Source organism: Pleurodeles waltl, chromosome 11 (assembly GCF_031143425.1).
Source record: "Pleurodeles waltl isolate 20211129_DDA chromosome 11, aPleWal1.hap1.20221129, whole genome shotgun sequence".
NCBI classification, from domain to species: Eukaryota; Metazoa; Chordata; class Amphibia; order Caudata; family Salamandridae; genus Pleurodeles; species Pleurodeles waltl.
The window spans coordinates 826,806,270-826,825,440 of record NC_090450.1 but is presented as its reverse complement, the minus strand read 5'-3'; the positions used below and the strand labels follow the sequence as shown (position 1 = coordinate 826,825,440).

Here is a 19,171-nt window from a genome sequence, read left to right as displayed (position 1 = left end):
TTGCATCTTAACATTTAAAAGAACTCTTTGTGTGCCATACATTTGCTAGATAGTGTTTGGTAGTTGAACTTGGTTACAAACCTGATATGTCAGAGTGACTGTTAGTACGATGCACCAAAATGCCATCAGCATATATCCTCCAATAATGAGAATCCGTCTTCCTGCATATTCAATTAAGATACCCTAAAATCAGAAAGAAATTTGCAATTGATGAAGACCTTTATGTAGCCTTTAATCTACTGATCATGACCATCTCTCTTAGTAGTCTTGACTACCTTACTTGGATGGCACCAGAAACCTGTACAAGCTCTGTTCTTACAGTGAAATCACACTCTGTCATCAATTGTTACGCCTGTTAGATGTTGACAGATCATATAGTTAATATTTAGGTGAAAGTGGAGAAAGACCATAATATTATCAATCTCAATACTAGGATGCAGACTTTGTTGAATTTTATTTAATGGTGTGGTGGGCCCCCTTCAGGGCAGTCTCATCTCTTCAGAAACCAGGGAAATGTTGGCTAAATTGTGGATGCCCAATATGAAATACTCATATAAGCATGGGTTCTCTCCTCAAACTGAAACCTGAGTGATACTTTTAAGCTTCATTACCCCTCTCCACTGTTTTGCCTGATGGTCAGAAATTACATAAGGCAATTCCAGCACTAGGGTGAACTGAAATCCTGCCAACCACTGATAATGTGACAATAAAGATCCTGGTTCACAAGCTTTTTAGGCCCAGGTGATCACTTTCTTGTTTAAAAATGTATTACTCGATCCAAAACAACATTCATGATTCCCAAGGCAAAGTAAGAATTCTTTAGGAAATTCGCTTTCCTATGATCAAGAATCGGTGATCCTATGTGGTAATTTCTGCTGGAATAATAGTTAGAAATTGGATAACAATATAGGTTGGCAATAAAAAACAAATTACATTTTGTGGGTGTTCAGAAAAGATTTTCATATCAATTCCCAATCTTAATATTATTATGTGGGACAGTGAAGGTAAGAACTCCTTATGTCTTGCATGTGCAAGAAAAAGAGTAATTTTACAGGAAGTATTTAATAAAAATGTTTTCATTGTGAAGACGCAATGATTGAAAAAAGGGCAAAAATGCACTTGACACCCAATGCTGAACACAGAGCTTGTCTGCATTTGCAGATTCTGTGTATTCCTGAAAATGAGACCAAATATCTGTGAAATTTAGAATTACTAATTTGTTTGCTAATGACAAAAATTGTTAACACATTTTTAATACATGGGGCTCTCTTTGTATAATCCAGGAATGGTTGATGTGCATCAGAGTCGTGCTAGAAGACTGTAACATCCTCTATAGTCTGTCACCTTCTTAGAGGTTGAGGTGATTAAAGAAGGTTAATTTGTCATTATGTTGGCTGCTTTCCAGGCAACAACGAAACTGATCTTTCTGGCTCTTTACTACGATATGTGAATTTATATCTCTTTTCTCAGGATTGTGTATTAAATTGCAAAGTTATATTATTCTCGTCCAATGACATATCCTTCAATCTTCTGCTAAAAGTCCATTTATGTTATTTAATCTGAAGAATAAGTGAAAAATCCCAATACTTTTTCATTTATATTGTCAAAACAAATTTACAAAACCTATTTTGTCAAATTCTTAAACATCTTTACAAAGTCCATGAGAATGGAATGCTTTTCGCATTGTCATGTAGCACCATTTGAACCAATTTTTGCATTAAACTCGGGAGCCACATGTTGATGCAATTTTTGTACTCTTCATACAAAATACAGCCAGGAATTAGGTTTTATGGACCCTCTGATAAAAGCTCACCCTCAATGCCAACTTACCACCTGAGACAGCAAACCTGGTGGGCTGTACTCCAGACAACTTGAGCATTATGAGGATGGTGTATTATGGGCAACTATCAGTCCTATGCGACTCACAGGAATATTTGTTGTTAGTGGGTTCCAAACCTCCTTTCACCATGAATGTAGACACTCAATAATACACACTATACTATGAATACAATTAAAATCATTGTCCTATTCTAGGTAAAGTTGTAACTATAAAAATAAACAAAAGAATGGCAATGAAACAGATTAATTAAAAAAAGTATGAAAGATAATTACAACATTGTAAGGGTGTTTTCACAATTTCCTTGCATAGAAAGATGGAGTCAGTCTCTGTTTTCCAATACCTACCTTCTTGCTTATAGCTAAGTTGTCCTAGCACCAAAAGGCCTGCAAGAGTTTCTTAGATGGCTTATTTCCCGCATACATTAGTGAGCAACAGACATGTTGTTCTGTATTGAGAAGGTTGTTCTCTGTCTCCGCACTTAGTTAGTTATGAAATCCTTAGTAGGTGCCTCCATGTCTCTTTCATGAAGGATGTTTACAGCTGTGCATGTTCAATTCTAATCTCACTAGAAGCTGAAGATTTGCGTATCTGCATTATGCTTGTCTGTACTCAGCTTACATACATTTTTCTGACTATTATGAAAAGGACAGGCCTCACATTTAAAGATTTTAAATACAAGAATTAGCTTATTAATCTTAATTCTAGAATACATTATAAATCATGTGAATACATATATAAACAACTACAAATAAATATAGATATGCTGGCAAATTGTAATAAAGTCCAAGTCCAAACAATACTAAATGCAGCATGTGTTTACAAACGAGAAATGTGAACTCAGTAAAAACAATATACAGAATATATGAATTGCTTTGGGAGGTGCATAAGCAGAAAAAAACAAAGATTATGTCAAAGTTGTCTTCCCTTGCTCTATCTGTACGAGTGATTTGCTGTCTAAGACTAGTCTGCAGGATGTCTTAGATCATTTGGAATGAATTAGTTCATATTTCTGCTTCCAAGAGCAGTTGCAGTGTTTTTAAACAAATTGCCTGATGGTCTAGCCCTCCATTTAACTTGCTTTTTGAAAACTACCAGAATGCCTGTGTATTTGCTGAAAGCTGCAGCAAAATAATAATTTCCTTGTTTTCTCCTTCCACTAACTGTATGGAAATAAAGGCATCTTAAAACATAGAAATGAGCTCCTGTCTAAGGATAAAATTGAATTTTCTTTTCAACAATTTATTACAAAATCCACAAAACAAAACATATTGAATTGCACTTTAGGAGTTTCAGTACTTAAAATATAAATGAACTGTCAGCTAATTAGTAGAGCAAATTGACTCATAACCCTAAATACTGAAAGTAAACACAATTACTGCGTCTAGTGGGCAAGATAATAATTACTGCTCTACTGCCAATGTCACGATATAACAAAACAACTTGTCTGTTAATTCTGTTTTCACACATCCTTACACACTCTACCCTATTTTTAATAAATATTTAGAAAATCAGTCAAATTAATTTTCTGCAGCAGTCAGTCCTACTTGTTTATATTAGGTAATATAATTGTTTCAGTTCAGGTAATCCATTACGCTGGTCTGTACTTACACAAGTTAACGCAGTAATGCATTCACAAGCTCCTGTGCCAACTGTGGCGTAAGGGATGTTTTGTTCTGGAATTCCTGCTTTCGTAAAAATATAGGTTGCATAGAAGTAAATCTGTAAGAGCAAATTGATAAAATAAATACATCTTATAGCCAATTTGAAGCAAAATTTAACTCAGCATCCTACTAAGCATATCTAGTTCTATTGAGCATTGTGATAAAACAATCCTAGCTGATCTTTTCAATACTTTTAATAGGAAACACATAAGACACATGTTGGACCTGGCCCTTTCTGCAGGGTCATACCCAGACTTTTTGCTTTTTTCCTCCACTTTTTGCTGAATTTGAGTTGGTTTTAGGATCCTGTGCACTTTACCACTGCTAACCAGTGCTACAGTATAGGAGCTCTGTGCTCTAAACATGGTAACTTTGGCTTCTCCAAAATTAGCATATTTAATTTACTTATAAGTCCCTAGTAAAGTACAGTATACGTACCCGGGGCCTGTAAATTAAACTAGTGAGCCTGCAGCACTAATTGTTCCACCCACTACAGTAGCCCTTTAAACAGGTCTAAAGACTGTCACTTCAGAGTCTGTGTGTGCAATTTTAAACTGCCATTTCGACCTGGCATGTGTATCCACTTGCCAACCCCAAATCTTCCTATTTATTATATGTAAGTCACCCCCTAGTGTAAGCCCTAGTTAGTCCCAAGGGCAGCGTGCAGTGTGTTTAAAACATTGAACATGTACTTTTACGTTTAACATGTTTGAGTAGTGAAAAACAATTACATTCGTTTTTCACTACTGCAAGGCTTATCTCTCCCACATGTTAATATCGGAGTTACCTTGAGACAATCTTTAAGTATAACTTTCATTTGGGAAAAGATAGACATGTAGAGTTTGGTGTCTCTGGACTACAATTTAAAAAAAAACAACTTATGGAAAAGTTGGATTTTAAATTGTAAGTCTGATGATGCGACTTTTAGAAATTTGGCATTTTCTTACTTTAACCATTTTGTGCCTTTGCCTGTCTTTGAATGCGCATCTGTGGTGGGCTTTGTACATTCCCTCTCGACAGTCACACACATGGCATTTGCATCCTGATGGCCCATCTCCAGGCTGATGAGCCTTCCTAGGCTAGATGGGAGGTAGGAGCAGACACACCTGAATAGGGCTGTGCCTGTCCCCACACAAAGAGTTGCATGACCCCCTATAAAGAGTCTGGTGCCAGGGAAGGAAGGGCATGGACCTTGTGCACTTCAAAGGCCTCTCCTTGAAGACTCCCCCACTTCAAATTCTCAACTGGGTAAACGTATTGGACCCCAAACTCCACCAAATGAGAACTCTGCTGGAACCAAGACATTCTGCCAGGAGGAAGACCTGCTGTGCTGCAAGAGGGACTGCCCCTTTGCTAACTACATTGCTGTGTTGGCCTGCTGATTGTTGCACTGTAGGAGGGACTGCCACTTTGCTACCTGCTTTGCTGTGTTGGCCTGCTGCTTCTTGCCTGAGAGTGAGAAGGACTGGATCAGCTCACTATACCCACTTGCCAGGCCCAAACCTTCTTTTTTATTACATGTAAATCACCCCTAAGGTAGGCCCTAGGTAGCCCAAAGGCAGAGTGCATTGTATTTAAAAAGTTAGTCATGTACTTTTATGTTTAACTTGTCCTAGTAGTGAAAAACTATTCAATTTGTTTTTCACTACTGCAAGGCCTATTTCTACCCTAGGTTACACTGGGGTCAACTTGAGGCAGCCTTTAAGTGTAAATTCCAATTGGGAAAAGATAAAAATGTGGACTTTGGTGTCTGTGGACTCAAATTTAAAAATAACTACGTATGGTGAAGTCGGATTTTAAGTTGGAAGTCTGAAAATGCCATGTTTAGGAATTTGCAAAAACAACAGATGATGGACGGAATGCAGAACAAATCAAACATTCACCCCTAGTCACAGCTCTGGGTTTAATCCATTAGTTGTTTGCTTGCCATGCCATTCCCGTTTGGACCCAGCCATTTGTAAATCAGTCTTGACCCTGTTCCATATGGGAACAGTCCAGCCCAAACTGCCAGGCCAGGTCCTCCCTGGACCAGAAACAAGCATCCTGGGAGTGGTTTCAGGGTATCATCCTGCATCAGCCAGGCTAGCTTGAATCTGGTGGCATAGCAAGCACAGGACCCACGTCTGGGCATACCCTTCCTACTTGGGGCGACAAAGGCAAAAACAACAGATGATGGACGGAATGCAGAGCAAATCAAACATTCACCCCCAGTCACAGATCTGGGTTTAATCCATTAGTTGTTTGCTTGCCATGCCATTCCAGTTTGGACCCAGCCATTTGTAAATCAGTCTTGACCCTGTTCCATATGGGAACAGTCCAGCCCGAACTGCCAGGCCAGGTCCTCCCTGGACCAGAAACAAGCATCCTGGGACCAGTTTCAGGGTATCATCCTTCATCAGCCAGGCTAGCTTTAATCTGGTGGCATAGCAAGCACAGGACTCATGTCTGGGCATACCCTTTCCACTTGGGGGGACAAATGCAAAAACAACATATGATGGACGAAATGCAGAACAAATTAAATATTCACCCCCAATCACAGCTCTGGGTTTAATCCATCAGTTTTTTGCTTGCCATGCCATTCCAGTTTCGACCCAACTATTTGTAAATCAGTCTTGACCCTGTTCTGTATGGGAACAGTCCAGCCCAAACTGCCAGGCCAGGTCCTCCCTGGCCCAGAAACAAGCATCCTGGGAGTGGTTTCAGGGTATCATCCTTCATCAGCCAGGCTAGCTTGAATCTGGTGGCATAGCAAGCACGGGACCCACGTCTGGGCATACCCTTCCTACTTGGGGCGACAAAGGCAAAAACAACAGATGATGGACGGAATGCAGAGCAAATCAAACATTCACCCCCAGTCACAGGTCTGGGTTTAACTCAACAGTTTTTTTGCTTGCCATGCCATTCCAGTTTGGACCCAGCCATATGCAAATCTGTCTTGACCCTGTTCCCTATGGGAACAGTCCAGCCGTCCATCATCCTTTTGTGTTGCTAACATTTAGAAAGTTGGAATTTTTTTACATTAACCATTCAGTGCTTCTGCCTCTCTCTGAATACACATCTGAGGTGGGATTTTTGCATTCCCTCTAGACAGACACACACAAACAGAGCTGGGTTGTGACATTTGTATCCTGACGGCCCATCACCAAGCCGTTGGGCCTTCCTGCGCTAGATGGAGGGAGGAGCTGACACTTACACCTGAATAGGGTTGTGCCTGTCCTCACACAAAGAGCTGCGTAACCCCCTGTAGAGTGTCAGGAGCCAGAGAAGGAAGGGCAGGGACCTTGTGCACTTCAAAGGCCTCTCCTTGAAGACTCTCCCACTTCAAATTCTCAACTGGGTATATGTATTGAACCTCAAACCCCAGCAAATAAGAACTCTGCTGAAACCAAGGACATTCTCCAAGGAGGAAGACCTGCTGTGCTGCCAGGAGGGACTACCGATTTCTAACTGAATTGCTGCATTGCCTACTGATTGCTGTGCTGTAGGAGGAACTGTTGTTTGGCTACCTGCTTTGCTGTGTTGATCCGCTGCTTGCTGCTTCTTGCCTGGGAGTGAAAAGGGCTGGACCAGCTCTCTACAACCTTAAAACCAAGTTCTCCAAGGGCTTGCAGGCCTGCCTCCTGTTATTGAAGTCTCAGGGCCACCAAAGACTTCCTCCAACCCTGCTGTAGCTGCAGGACTCTGCCAACTGTGAGTCCTGTTCTACCAAGAGGTGCCAATGCAGCTGCAGCTGTTTTTCTTCAAAAACTGACACATCGAGGCACATTGCACCACTTGGAGCCAACACTCTGCCCTTCAATACTTATAGAGTACTGATTCGACAATGAAAGGTGACTCTACTGTGAGGTACAACGATCTGAAGATATCGCTGCACAGCTCAAAGACAATGAATTGCCTGCATTAAAAGGGGTCTGACTGTGAGGCTCGATGATGACATATTTCACCGACCAAGTAAAGCGGAACTGACACATTGAGTCTTCGACACTGACACTTGCTCCATCTAAGATACTTTTTCAGTGTTATCTGCATGACTCCTGTAGCCAGCCTGCCCTCCATCACGGTCGGCAGAACTTTGGATTTACCTCTAGCGCGACCTTAAGCAACCTTTTAGCGCTATTGACTTCTAAGCACTACAGTGTAGTTTATTCTTTAAAAATTCATATCTTGAGTTCTACATATAGGATTGTTATCATTTTGGTCTTGTTGTACTCAGATTTCTATTTTTCTAAACTGGTGTGGAATCTTTTGGGGGTGTTTTTCACTGTGTTACTGTAATCTATGTGTTGCACACATACTTTACACATTGCCTCTTAAGATAAACCTGTCTGCTCTGTGCTAAGCTACCAGGGGTGAGCACAGGTTAATTTAGGTTGTGTATCTGACTTACCCTGACTAGGACTGTGGTCCCTACTTGGTCAGAGTGAATACATCTGCCAACTAGAGACCCAATTTCTAACAACCCACAAGACCTTTTACTTTCTTGCAACTATGCTTCATATACCAAATGCACATCAAATGTAATGCTTGTGACCTCAGTAATTGTATTTAAATATTTTAATGGTTAGGTTCATTTCTAAATAAGCACAGGGTCACATTTTCCTTTTTAAAGTGGAGGGAAGGCTGTGTTTATTTTACACAATTATGATCAGGCTGCAGATAGCAGGGCCTGAAAAGGAGCAGTGCTGGAGTGAGATTTATGACCCATAGCACAGAGGTGAAGAATTGAAGCACTAAGGTAGTTAACTCTCAAATAAAATTCTTTCAACTCAGTATTCCAGGTGAGAACAAAATTATGTTTCTCAATGCTTTTAAATCAGGGACAATCAAAATTAAAAGTTATCTTATAATTAAGTTAGCTTTTCATTTTCATTTGCTCAATTTTTTTCAAACTGCTCCATTTACAAACTGCAGGTCTCTCGCTCCCAGTGGACAGTAGAATACTGTGCTATATTTACAAATGAAAATTCAGACAATTTTTAAATGGGATAAATTTAAAGTGCAGAAAAATGTTCCACATTATGAAGATTTTTGCACTTAAAAAGTCTCCTATTTAATACAAAATGGTTGTATGTTTGTGTTGCATGTGTATTGGTGCCACATATGGCAAAAGATATGTCCTGTGCCACCAGTATATATATAACACACATATATTCCACTCATTTACACACATTTTCATACATTCCCAAAGACCACGCTCTCACTGAAACATGGCAACCCTGACATAGTGTCCCTTCTCAAAGTATTATGTTCAAACCGTAGTGTCTGGCTTTATGGATATTAGGCTCAAAGTCAAGGAAGCTGGGCCTGGGGCTGTCTGGTAATAATGTGTGTTATTTAGCTTTTGGTAGCTCACAAGGATTTTCACTGATCAGAAGCAGCTCTCGCTACGGAAAAGGCTGGAGACCCCTGCTTTAGCCGTTGTCGATAATGGTATGAACACATTGTCCAACCGCATTTACATGCTAAATAATATTGTGTTATCTGGAATGGACTTCTTTCATATGTCATCTTAACATCATGGACAGAGTCAAATTAGGTCGATTATGCAGCTGGGTTGGACATTGCAGGTTCTCAAAAGTGTCCGCATGCCCTGGCAGCATGTTAACTCCACTGCGTTAATTGCCGCCTTTAACTTGACCAGAAGGCAACAGATAATGGCTAAAAAAGAAGCTAGCTACATCATACTTAACACTGAGAAACTGGAAAAGTTGCCTATTACTGTAGCAGAAATTCCATCAGCAGTATGGCTAATACATAAGGTAATCAACCTTCCTGTTTCCATATTTCAGTTTACCAAGAGTTTAAAACATTTTGCAGTTGACAGATTTGAGCAGTTAGGGGAAAGTTACATCTACGAGGTGTGGAAGCTGCCTTTCATTTACAATAGTTTGATTGCAAAACAGAGATCTTTCTTAGTGGAAGCGAATGTAAGACTACTGTTACTCATTCTGTGATTTGTAAGCAGGCGCCCTTGCATGGCACTTGTAACACTGCCATAGAGAACTTGGCATGTTATCTGAAGGGTACTCCAGTCTCTTTGATTCGCCCAATATTTCAGATACTCTCGAATGGAAGTTATGTGATGCTGAACAGTGAAAGCTGTTGCGGAATGAAGCCTGGAATTGCCTATAAAATTTCGGTTTCTCAAATGGTAACTTAATGCAGCCATGTGTTCTATCTCCCCACACGAGAAATAAAAGTAGCAGAAATGTGGCCACACATTGCTACTTCAAATGTGAATTTTGATAAGCTGAGCAGACTAAAGGCACAATCGTTTCAAAAACATGTAGCTCTGACATCAGTCAGAGAGACCAATGACCTCAAACCTGCAAGGTCATCAGTAGAGATACAGTCCTTATTTAGTACTATCTTCCAGAATCATTTTGGAGAGTTGGTGAGAAGGAACACAGATCTGTTAATTTTCTCGCTCAGGGTTCTGCACCGACATACCCATTGAGAAAGCGGTTGATACATGAGACATCATATGAGCCACCACTTGTGGATTTCCTCGCTCCCTCAACATCTGCTGTGGCCAGGAGAATGTCCCCCTCAGCTGGTCCTATGGTTGAGGTATCTGCACACACATGCTCGATGGACCCTTCAGCTAACGCACTGGTCAACTTGCCTCCTGCAGAGGTGGAATTCTTCTTGGCTTCCATTGAAAACATTGGAGATTTCCCAGAGGACCATAATTATTATTGAATTCAATTGATTGCCAATGTTTGTCTCAAATACTAACTTGCCCATTAATTTGGCATGCCTTGCTTGTCATCTTCGACATTTTACCTCTTTTGTGTATCTTTTAGCTTCCTTTTAGTGTTTTGACATTTAGGAGTATTTTTAGGATAACACTCTTGTTCCCACAATGGGGAGGGTGTCATGGGTTCATTTTACACTCTGCTTGGGCACACATACTTTGGCTTAGTTTAGACCTCCGGTTTGTGCCCTTTGACCCACATAGGCGCTCCTCTTTCATTTATTCAGTTTTATTTATTTTACTCAGCCTGCTTTCCGCAGGGATGTTTTCATTTCATAATCAGCTGTAACACTGTGATTCTGTAAAAGCTGTGTTATTATTATTCTTTGGACAACATTTCACTATATTTCCCTGCCCAAGGTTGGCGAGTCCAAGTACATGGTAATCCAGATAGCAATTGTCGCAACAAGAGTTTATAAACAGTCTGACAACTAGTCACTTGCCCACATCAGGCCTTGTCACGGAACAAAAATCTGTTTTCCTATAAAAACACTGTGTAGGCCAAGGGACAACAGGGAGGTAATTCCAGCCAGGATTCCATCCACGCTGCATGCCATTTCATTGCTGACCTCTGCCCTGTCTCTACAGCCAATCCAGGAGACGGCGGCAGACTCATTTTCCTTCAGGTAATGGGGGTGGGTGCTCCTCTCACGGACTAAGGGCCTCATTACAAGTCTTAGACTTAGTCACTAGACTCTAGACTCGCAGATGGTGGTTGGACCACAGCCAATGCGTTGGTCCGGCTGCCACATTACAACCATGGCGGTGGTCCTAATCTGCCAGGGCAGCGCTGCAAGCAGGATTATAAACTCGTTCTCTGCCAACATTTTATGGCGGTAGCACTGCCATGAAAAGGCTGGCGGAGAACGGGTGCATGGGGCCTCAGGGGGGGCCTGCACTGCCCATGCACTTGGCATGAGCAGTGCAGTGGCCCCCCTGGCCAGCACCATCACAATGTTTACTGTCTGCTCTGCAGACAGTGAACATTGAGAGGGTTCTGGTGCACCCTGCCGGCTACAGCATTGCCGCCGGCTCCCTTCCGAGCCGGAGACAATGCTGTAGCCTGTTTCCCGCTGACCTAGCGGGAAACTCTTAATGACACAGGCAGGGAGGTCACTGCGTAGGCGGCGGCGACCGTGTCAGGAGCTTGGTGGATGGGCTTTCCCGTCCGCCATACTTGAAATAGGGCAGAGTGGGCTATCACTGCTTCTCTCGCCTAAGAGTTAGGGGCTAGGTACAATTCATGCATGTATGTCATTCCAGTATGTTGGGACTGTTTGTTTTCTTCTCGCTGTTCACCACCATTCTAATACTGTTATGCCTCATTGCCCTAATAATTGCAGCACATATATTTTATCGTGGATTGCAGTCTTTTCAATAAATATATTCAAAACCATCCTGCATCTCTTTCTTTGCCTCTGTGTGTTTGAGAACTTTTTCTAACAAGAGAAAGGGGTGAGACTTGTCGACCACAACTTCCCCTGAGAAGCCATTGAATGTCATGTTTTAGGCTGCCCCACATCACCTTTTCTTTCAGGTTCAGGTTCCCATTGAGGACTAGTTGTGTGGCGCAGGGCTGGAGTTGAAGGCAGGCTGTGCTGTGCTGTGTGGAGATGCATGGAGATGTGTCAACATTGAAGAAGCCTGTTAAGTCCCTGTTGTTTGAACAGGAGGACAGCTGACTGACCCTTGGAGAATCCTTGGAGCCCTCGGTCCCTATAGGTAGGCTGGATTCAGCAGGGCAGCTTACAGCAGCAGAAGAGTCCTAGTGCAGCAACAGCAGTCCTTGGGCAGCAAAGCAATGGTTGGCCAGCAAGCAGGTCAGCAGGGCAGACTTCAAAGCTGGGCAGTCCTTCTTCCTGGAAGAGTTCACAGTTTCAGAAGTTATCTGAAGACCTGAGTCTGAATATCCACTATTTATACCTCACGCCCACTTTGAAGTGTGAGAAGATTCTAGAGTCCCCCCCCCAAAGAGGTGTCTAGAATTTCCAGCCTCCCTGGCCTGGCCCCAACTAGTGTGAAACCCATTTTTACTGTGCTGAGTCAGAGTCTTTGTGATGTGCATGTGTTTAGGGTGACAGCTCCTCCCCCTCATCCTGACAGAGATCCTCCATCCTGACAACACCAATTCCCACATTCCCCTTTTATCCCAATGCCTGGGAGAAATATACAAAGACCAACTGCCAGCTACACCTAGTCATGCAATCTAGGATACCTGCTGCAGGTACCAAAGGGTTAGGACAAAAAGAGTCAACTTTCTAAAAGTGCCATTTTCAGAACTGTACTTAAAATCCAACTTTACCATTAAAGAGGGTTTTAAACGACAATTCCTTAGAGGCCAAACTGGACATTCCTACTTGCTCCCAATTAAAAGTTATCACTTATTAAATGTAATAAGGGAACCCAATGTTATCCTATGGCAGATGTATGCCTCACAGTAGTAAAAAACAAATTTAGAAGTCTTTCACTACCATGACATGTAAAACTTAAAAGTACATGACCAATTTTGTAAATACGCTGCCCCCTGTCCTATGGGCTGTTCAGGGCCTAACCTAGGATGACTTATATGTATTAAGAAAGCGGTTTAGGTCTGGCAAAAGCTTTATTTTGCCAGGTCAAAACGGCAGTTTAAACTGCACATATGGGCTGCAGTGGCATGCCTCAGACATGAGTAAAAGGTTACTTACGTGAGTGGCACAATAAGTGCAGCAGACCCTCTAGTCACATTTAATTTACAGGCCTTGAGTACATGTGGTACCACTTTACTAGGATCTTACAAGTTATATTAAAAGTGCAATTGGGTGTAAGCCAATTTTACCATATTCATAGGAGAGAGTGCAAGACCTTTAGCACCGGTTAGCAGTGGTAAAGTGTACAGAGTCCTAAGGTCAGCAAAGACAAAGGCGGTCATTACAACATTGGCGGTAAAAGCCGCTTACTGCCGTGCAGAAGACCGCTAACACATCGCGGCGGCTGTGGAATTCCGCCACAGCTATTATGACCCACATCTCGGAACCTGCCAAAATTCAGACACCCACACAAGTCCGCCACACCAAAGGTCAGTGATAAACTGGCGAAAACAAAACCGACACCGTCACGCCAACAGAAATACGCCCACACTATCACGACAGACGAATCCACGCGGCGGTCTTTCAACCGCGGTATTCCACTGGCGTACACACCGCTGCGCTCAAAATACACATACTCTTACAAAATACAGCCACATTGGACAATTCAAAATACACACACCTGATACCCATACACACACCACTCCCACGCACCCAGTACAATGTAAAACACACACCCACATCACCCACGAACCCCTACTACCAAAAATTGAGAACGAAGCACAGAGAGAGAGACACCACCAGCAAGTACAACAGCATCCACAGGCACATAACACCATCACCCACACTACTTCCACGCACCTCACACAACACACCACTACATATCACCACACACACCACCCCACACATCACCTACACCACCCCATGGCACGGCAAAGACACCCCAGGTTCTCGGAGGAGGAGCTCAGGGTCATGGTGGAGGAAATCGTCCGGGTAGAGCCACAGCTATTTGGATCACAGGTGCAGCACACCTCAAATGCAAGGAAGATGGAGCTATGGCGAAGAATAGTCGACAGGGTCAACGCAGTGGGACAACACCCAAGAAATCGGGAGGACATCAGGGAAAGGTGGAACGACCTACGGGGGAAGGTGCGTTCCGTGGTCTCAAGACACCACCTGGCGGTTCAGGGGACTAGCAGCGGACCCCCACCTCCTCACCCACAACTAACAACATGGGAGGAGCAGGTCTTGGCGATTCTGAATCCTGAGGGCCTCGCAGGAGTTGGTGGAGGAATGGACTCTGGTAAGTCAAATCTTAACTATTACATCCCCCACCCTACCTGCATGCTATCACATACCCCCACCCTCGCCCTCACCCCTATCACTCCAACTCCTCACAAATGTACCACTATCACAAACCACACATCCCAACACCAAGCCCTGCATGCAACAACAAAGCATGGACACCCATCACAAAAGCATTCCCACTGCACATACCCATACACCCCCCTAAACCATCATCACACAAGCTCCCACACAAGAATGCCAGCACTGGGGTACACGGTCACCCACCCATTGCACACCATGCCACACACAGATGCAATAATCATGCCTTTCCATCCCTGCAGGACCCCTACCCAACGTCACCAGACAGGAGGGTCCAGACATGTCCACTCCACCCACAGAAGAGGCCCACAGTGATGACAGCACCTCTGTCCAACTGGATCTAGATGACCAGCCCGGACCATCGGGGGCCTCGGGATAGTCGGTTCCCCTCACACAGGCACAGGCCACCACAGAACTTCCCCCCTCTGGAAACACCAGCACAGCACCCACCCAGCGGGCCCATATCTCCGTCCCCAGGACACGTCAATCAGCTGTGTGTCCACCACTACGGGGAACCCAGGATAACCCACCACCCCAACAACACCAGGGTCCTGGGGGCAGTGGCAGTGGGCACACGGTCCAGGGGACGGAGGCCCAGGAACACAGGGGAACTGGGAGGGCTGCTATGCGACAGGGGGCGGACAGGCCAAGGGAACCCACTCTCCACAAGGCCATCTCCTCCATCATGGGAGCATACCACCACTCCCAGGAGACGATGGCAACGGTACTGGCCAAGTTTCAGGAGACCCAGCGCATTCAGGAGGAACAGTATATGGGCTTCAGGGAGGAACTCAGAACCATCAGCTCCACCCTGGGCACCATTGTAGGGGTGCTGAAGGAAATACTTAACACCAGGAGGGACACTGTAGCACTCCAAGGGGCCCCTGACACTAGCATGGACGATGAACTGCCCACCACCTCCGCCGGCGCTAGTGGACAGGATGCGCCACCACAGGACTACCACACGCACCCCACCCCCTGCAGAGGGATAACCACCCCGCAAATGGTCCCTGAGATCCAGGAACAAGACAGAGCACGATGCCAAGACCCCGCCAAGAAATGAGACCACCCTGATTGTCATCCCACTGTCCCACTTTGTCACCCTGTCCATAATTAAACTGCCCCAGCTCCACTTCCTATGCATATACGGGCAATGCACCTGTGAGACTAATAGACTGGACTCTGCCATGGACACTCCTCTGCCATCACACCTCAACATTTAACTTCCCCCTCCAATATTTAGCATTTAAATAAACACACCTAAAGCACAAAATGATCTGGAGTCTGTCTGTGATTTCGAAATAGTGTATTTGCAATTACAGTGACAAAATGTTCTTGAAATAGTAATGTCAACATACCTATGTCACACAGCTCTAGTCCATGAGGAATCTAAGCAGATGACACACGTTGGGACCCACATCTGTGAAACCGTAAGGGAAAGTGACAACTCAGTGACCATACACTGGGTGAAAACGACAGACAGTAGAGAGGTAGTAGTGTAAAAGTACATGTAGTAGGCAGGAATGTATTCTCACCTGTGTTTCACTGGAAATATTGCTGGATCACTGAGTCCCTGTTCTGCATGTCTTCTTCCTCTGCTTCATCCTCATCACTGTCCACAGGCTCCACAGCTGCCACAACACCGCCATTTGGACCATCCTCCTGCAGAAAAGGCACCTGTCGTCGCAAAGCCAAGTTGTGAAGCATACAGCAGGCCACGATGATCTGGCACACCTTCTTTGGTGAGTAGAAGAGGGATCCACCTGTCATGTGGAGGCACCTGAACCTGGCCTTCAGGAGGCCGAAGGTCCGCTCGATCACCCTCCTAGTTCGCCCAGGGGCCTCATTGTAGCGTTCCTCTGCCCTGGTCCTGGGATTCCTCACTGGGGTCAGTATCCATGACAGGTTGGGGTACCCAGAGTCACCTGAAAATGGCGAGGGACAACTGTTAGACACACACTAACCTGTAGGGATAACCCCAGACAACCATTCCCACTGTCTTGCTTCCAGGGGCTCACCTAATAGCCACACACAGTGCTTCTGGAGTTGACTCATCACATAAGGGATGCTGCTATTCCGCAGGATGTATGCGTCATGCACTGAGCCAGGGAACATGGCATTCACATGGGAGATGTACTGGTCTGCCAAACATACCATCTGTACATTCATGGAATGATAACTCTTCCGGTTTCTGTACACCTGTTCACTCCTGTGGGGGGGGAACCAAAGCCACGTGGGTCCCATCAATGGCACCTATGATGTTGGGGATATGTCCAAGGGCACAGAAGTCACCTTTCACTATAGGCAAATCCTCCACCTGAGGGAAAACGATGTCGCTCCGCATGTGTTTCAACAGGGCAGACACTCTGGACAATACGTTGGAAAACATAGGCTGGGACATCCCTGATGCCATGGCCACAGTTGTTTGAAATGACCCACTTGCAAGGAAATGGAGCACTGATAGCACCTGCACTTGAGGGGGGATTCCTGTGGGATGGCGGATTGCTGACATCAAGGCCCGTATTTATACTTTTTTTGCGCCGCATTTGCGTCGTTTTTTGACGCAAAAACGGCGCAAACTTGCAAAATACCATTGTATTTTGTAGGTTTGCGCCGTTTTGCGTCAAAAAGCGGTGCAAATGCGGCGCTAAAAAAAGTATAAATACGGGCCCAGGTCTGGCTCCAACTGGGTACACAGTTCCTGGATTGTGGCACGGTCAAACCTGTAGGTGATTATCAAATGTCGCTCCTCCATTGTTGACAGGTCCACCAGCGGTCGGTACACCGGAGGATTCTGCCATCTCCTCACATGTCCCAGCGGACGGTGCCTATGAAGGACAACAGCGACCACAGAGTCAAACAACTCAGAGGTACGCACCCACAGTTTACCCAGAACACCAATCAAACACAAAAGGTGGCCTGTATGTGTGTTGAGACTAGGCGTAGGTATGTGTGATGCAGTTGGAAATTAGGCCATGTGGGCCCCTGAAATGGCGGGTGCCTGACCTCTAAAGTGGGACAATGGGATGTGAGGTAACTGCGCTGGCATTGTACACCGTCGCGGTAGGCGGTCGGAGACCGCGGCGCAATGCTGCATTGGTTAACATTGGACCCTATGGGTCCAAGGAGCCAATGACGATGTACGCCGGCGGTGATGGTACGCACCGCCGCGGACGTGACCGCCGTGGACGTGACCGCCATTTTCTATCTGTTCAATCTCTCTATACCTGATCTTCGACAGGAGAGGACCTACACTGCAAGTGCTGCTGTGACCTCGGTCTGGAAGAGACAATGGCTCGTGCGTCTGGGGAAAGGGCCCCTGCCTTCACATCGGAGGAGTTGGAGAAGCTCGTTGATGGGGTCCTCCCCCAGTACACGCTACTCTACGGTCCTCCAGACAAACAGGTAAGTACACAGGGAGCATGTTGTATGGGCTATGCCTGTGTGGAGAGGGCTGGATGTAAGAAGGAAGGGGTCAGAGTTCTGCATGCATGAAAGACGGTGGGTGAATGTGCCACATGGCAATGGTAGGGATGGGGGCCAGTCACTTTGACGGTGCAGTTGGTAATGACTTCTCTTCTTCCCCTGTACATTTCATGTAGGTCAGCGCCCACCTGAAGAAAGATATTTGGCGTGCCATCGCCAAGGATGTCCGGACCCTGAGGGTCTACCACAGACGGAGCACCCACTGCCGGAAAAGATGGGAGGACATTCGCCGCTGGAGCAAGAAGACAGCGGAGGCTCAGCTGGGGATGGCCTCCCAACGTGGCAGGGGTGCCTGTCGAACCATGACCCCTCTGATGTTCACGATCCTGGCGGTGGCCTACCCGGAGTTGGATGGGCGCTTGAGGGCTTCACAGCAGACACAAGGGGGTGAGTACACTCTCATTCAGCTGACTTTGCGCGCAGTGGAGTTGTCTTGGTGGGGGAGGAGGGCTTTGGGTTTCCCTAGGCCAGGGCGAGTTCCGTAGGCTAGGCCCCTCCGTAAGGCATGGCCCTGTGGCCCCCCACCCACCTCTGTAGAGTGCCAACTACACCTAGTCATGCCCCTGTGTCATCTATGTGTGCAGATGTCATCAATAGCCTTGTAGGCCATTTCCCAGGAATTGCACTGTAGAGCCGAAGATCGCGGCGTAGTGCAGGGGGCTTCTGTGTCTGTCTTGTCTGCCAACTGTAGCGGTATTCCATGCACTCAACATGTCTTTATTCTGTTCCCCCCCCCCCCTTTTTGTGGTTTCCCTGTTCTTGTGTGCATTAGCATCATCAGGCGGAGGAACAGTGGCACCGGAGCACGAGGGAGCTGCATCCCACATGGCAATGGAGGGCCACACTACGGACTCTGAATTCACCAGTGGGACGGAGGGCGAGGGGAGCTCCACGGCGGGGACAGGAGCTGACACCAGCGACACGGACTCGTCCTCTGATGGGAGCTCCCTTGTGGTGGCGGCAACATCTGTGCCCCCCGCATCTACAGGTACAGCCGCCACCCCCCATACCAGCACCGCCCTCCCAGCAGCCCCTCAGCCTTCGCCCCGTGCCCGCTCACCCAGGAGGGTGGGCTTCACCTTCGGCCCAGGCACCTCAGGCCCTGCCCCAGTCACCCCTGCTGCCCTCAGTGAGGAGGCCATTGACCTCCTCAGGTCACTCACTGTTGGGCAGTCTACCATTTTGAATGCCATCCAGGGTGTAGAAAGGCAGTTGCAACAAACTAATGCATTCCTGGAGGGCATTCATTCTGGTCGGGTGGCCCTTCACCGAGCCTTTCAAACTCTGGCCTCAGCACTGATGGCAGCCATTGTCCCTGTGTCTAGCCTTCCCCCTCCAACTTCCTCCACCCAGACCCAATCCCCTGTACCTCTGCCTATCCCATGCACACCATCAGACCAGCCTGCACACACCTCACCACACAAGGGAAGCTCAGGCAAACATAAGCACCACACATCCCACAGGCACTCACGCA

General features: G+C 45.8%; 1 protein-coding gene across 3 annotated transcripts in view; it reads right to left on the bottom strand.

The window, feature by feature from the left end:
* Positions 1 to 19,171, bottom strand: part of LOC138266189 (solute carrier family 2, facilitated glucose transporter member 11-like) — a 307,604-nt gene that overhangs the window by 29,385 nt on the left and 259,048 nt on the right. For all 3 annotated transcript variants that reach the window (XM_069214670.1, XM_069214669.1, XM_069214668.1), the window contains exons 8-9: positions 3,449 to 3,559; positions 82 to 183 (exon numbers count right to left, since the gene is read on the bottom strand). In XM_069214670.1, coding sequence (XP_069070771.1) covers positions 82 to 183; positions 3,449 to 3,559 — 213 coding nt within the window. The remainder of the gene's footprint in view (positions 1 to 81; positions 184 to 3,448; positions 3,560 to 19,171) is intronic.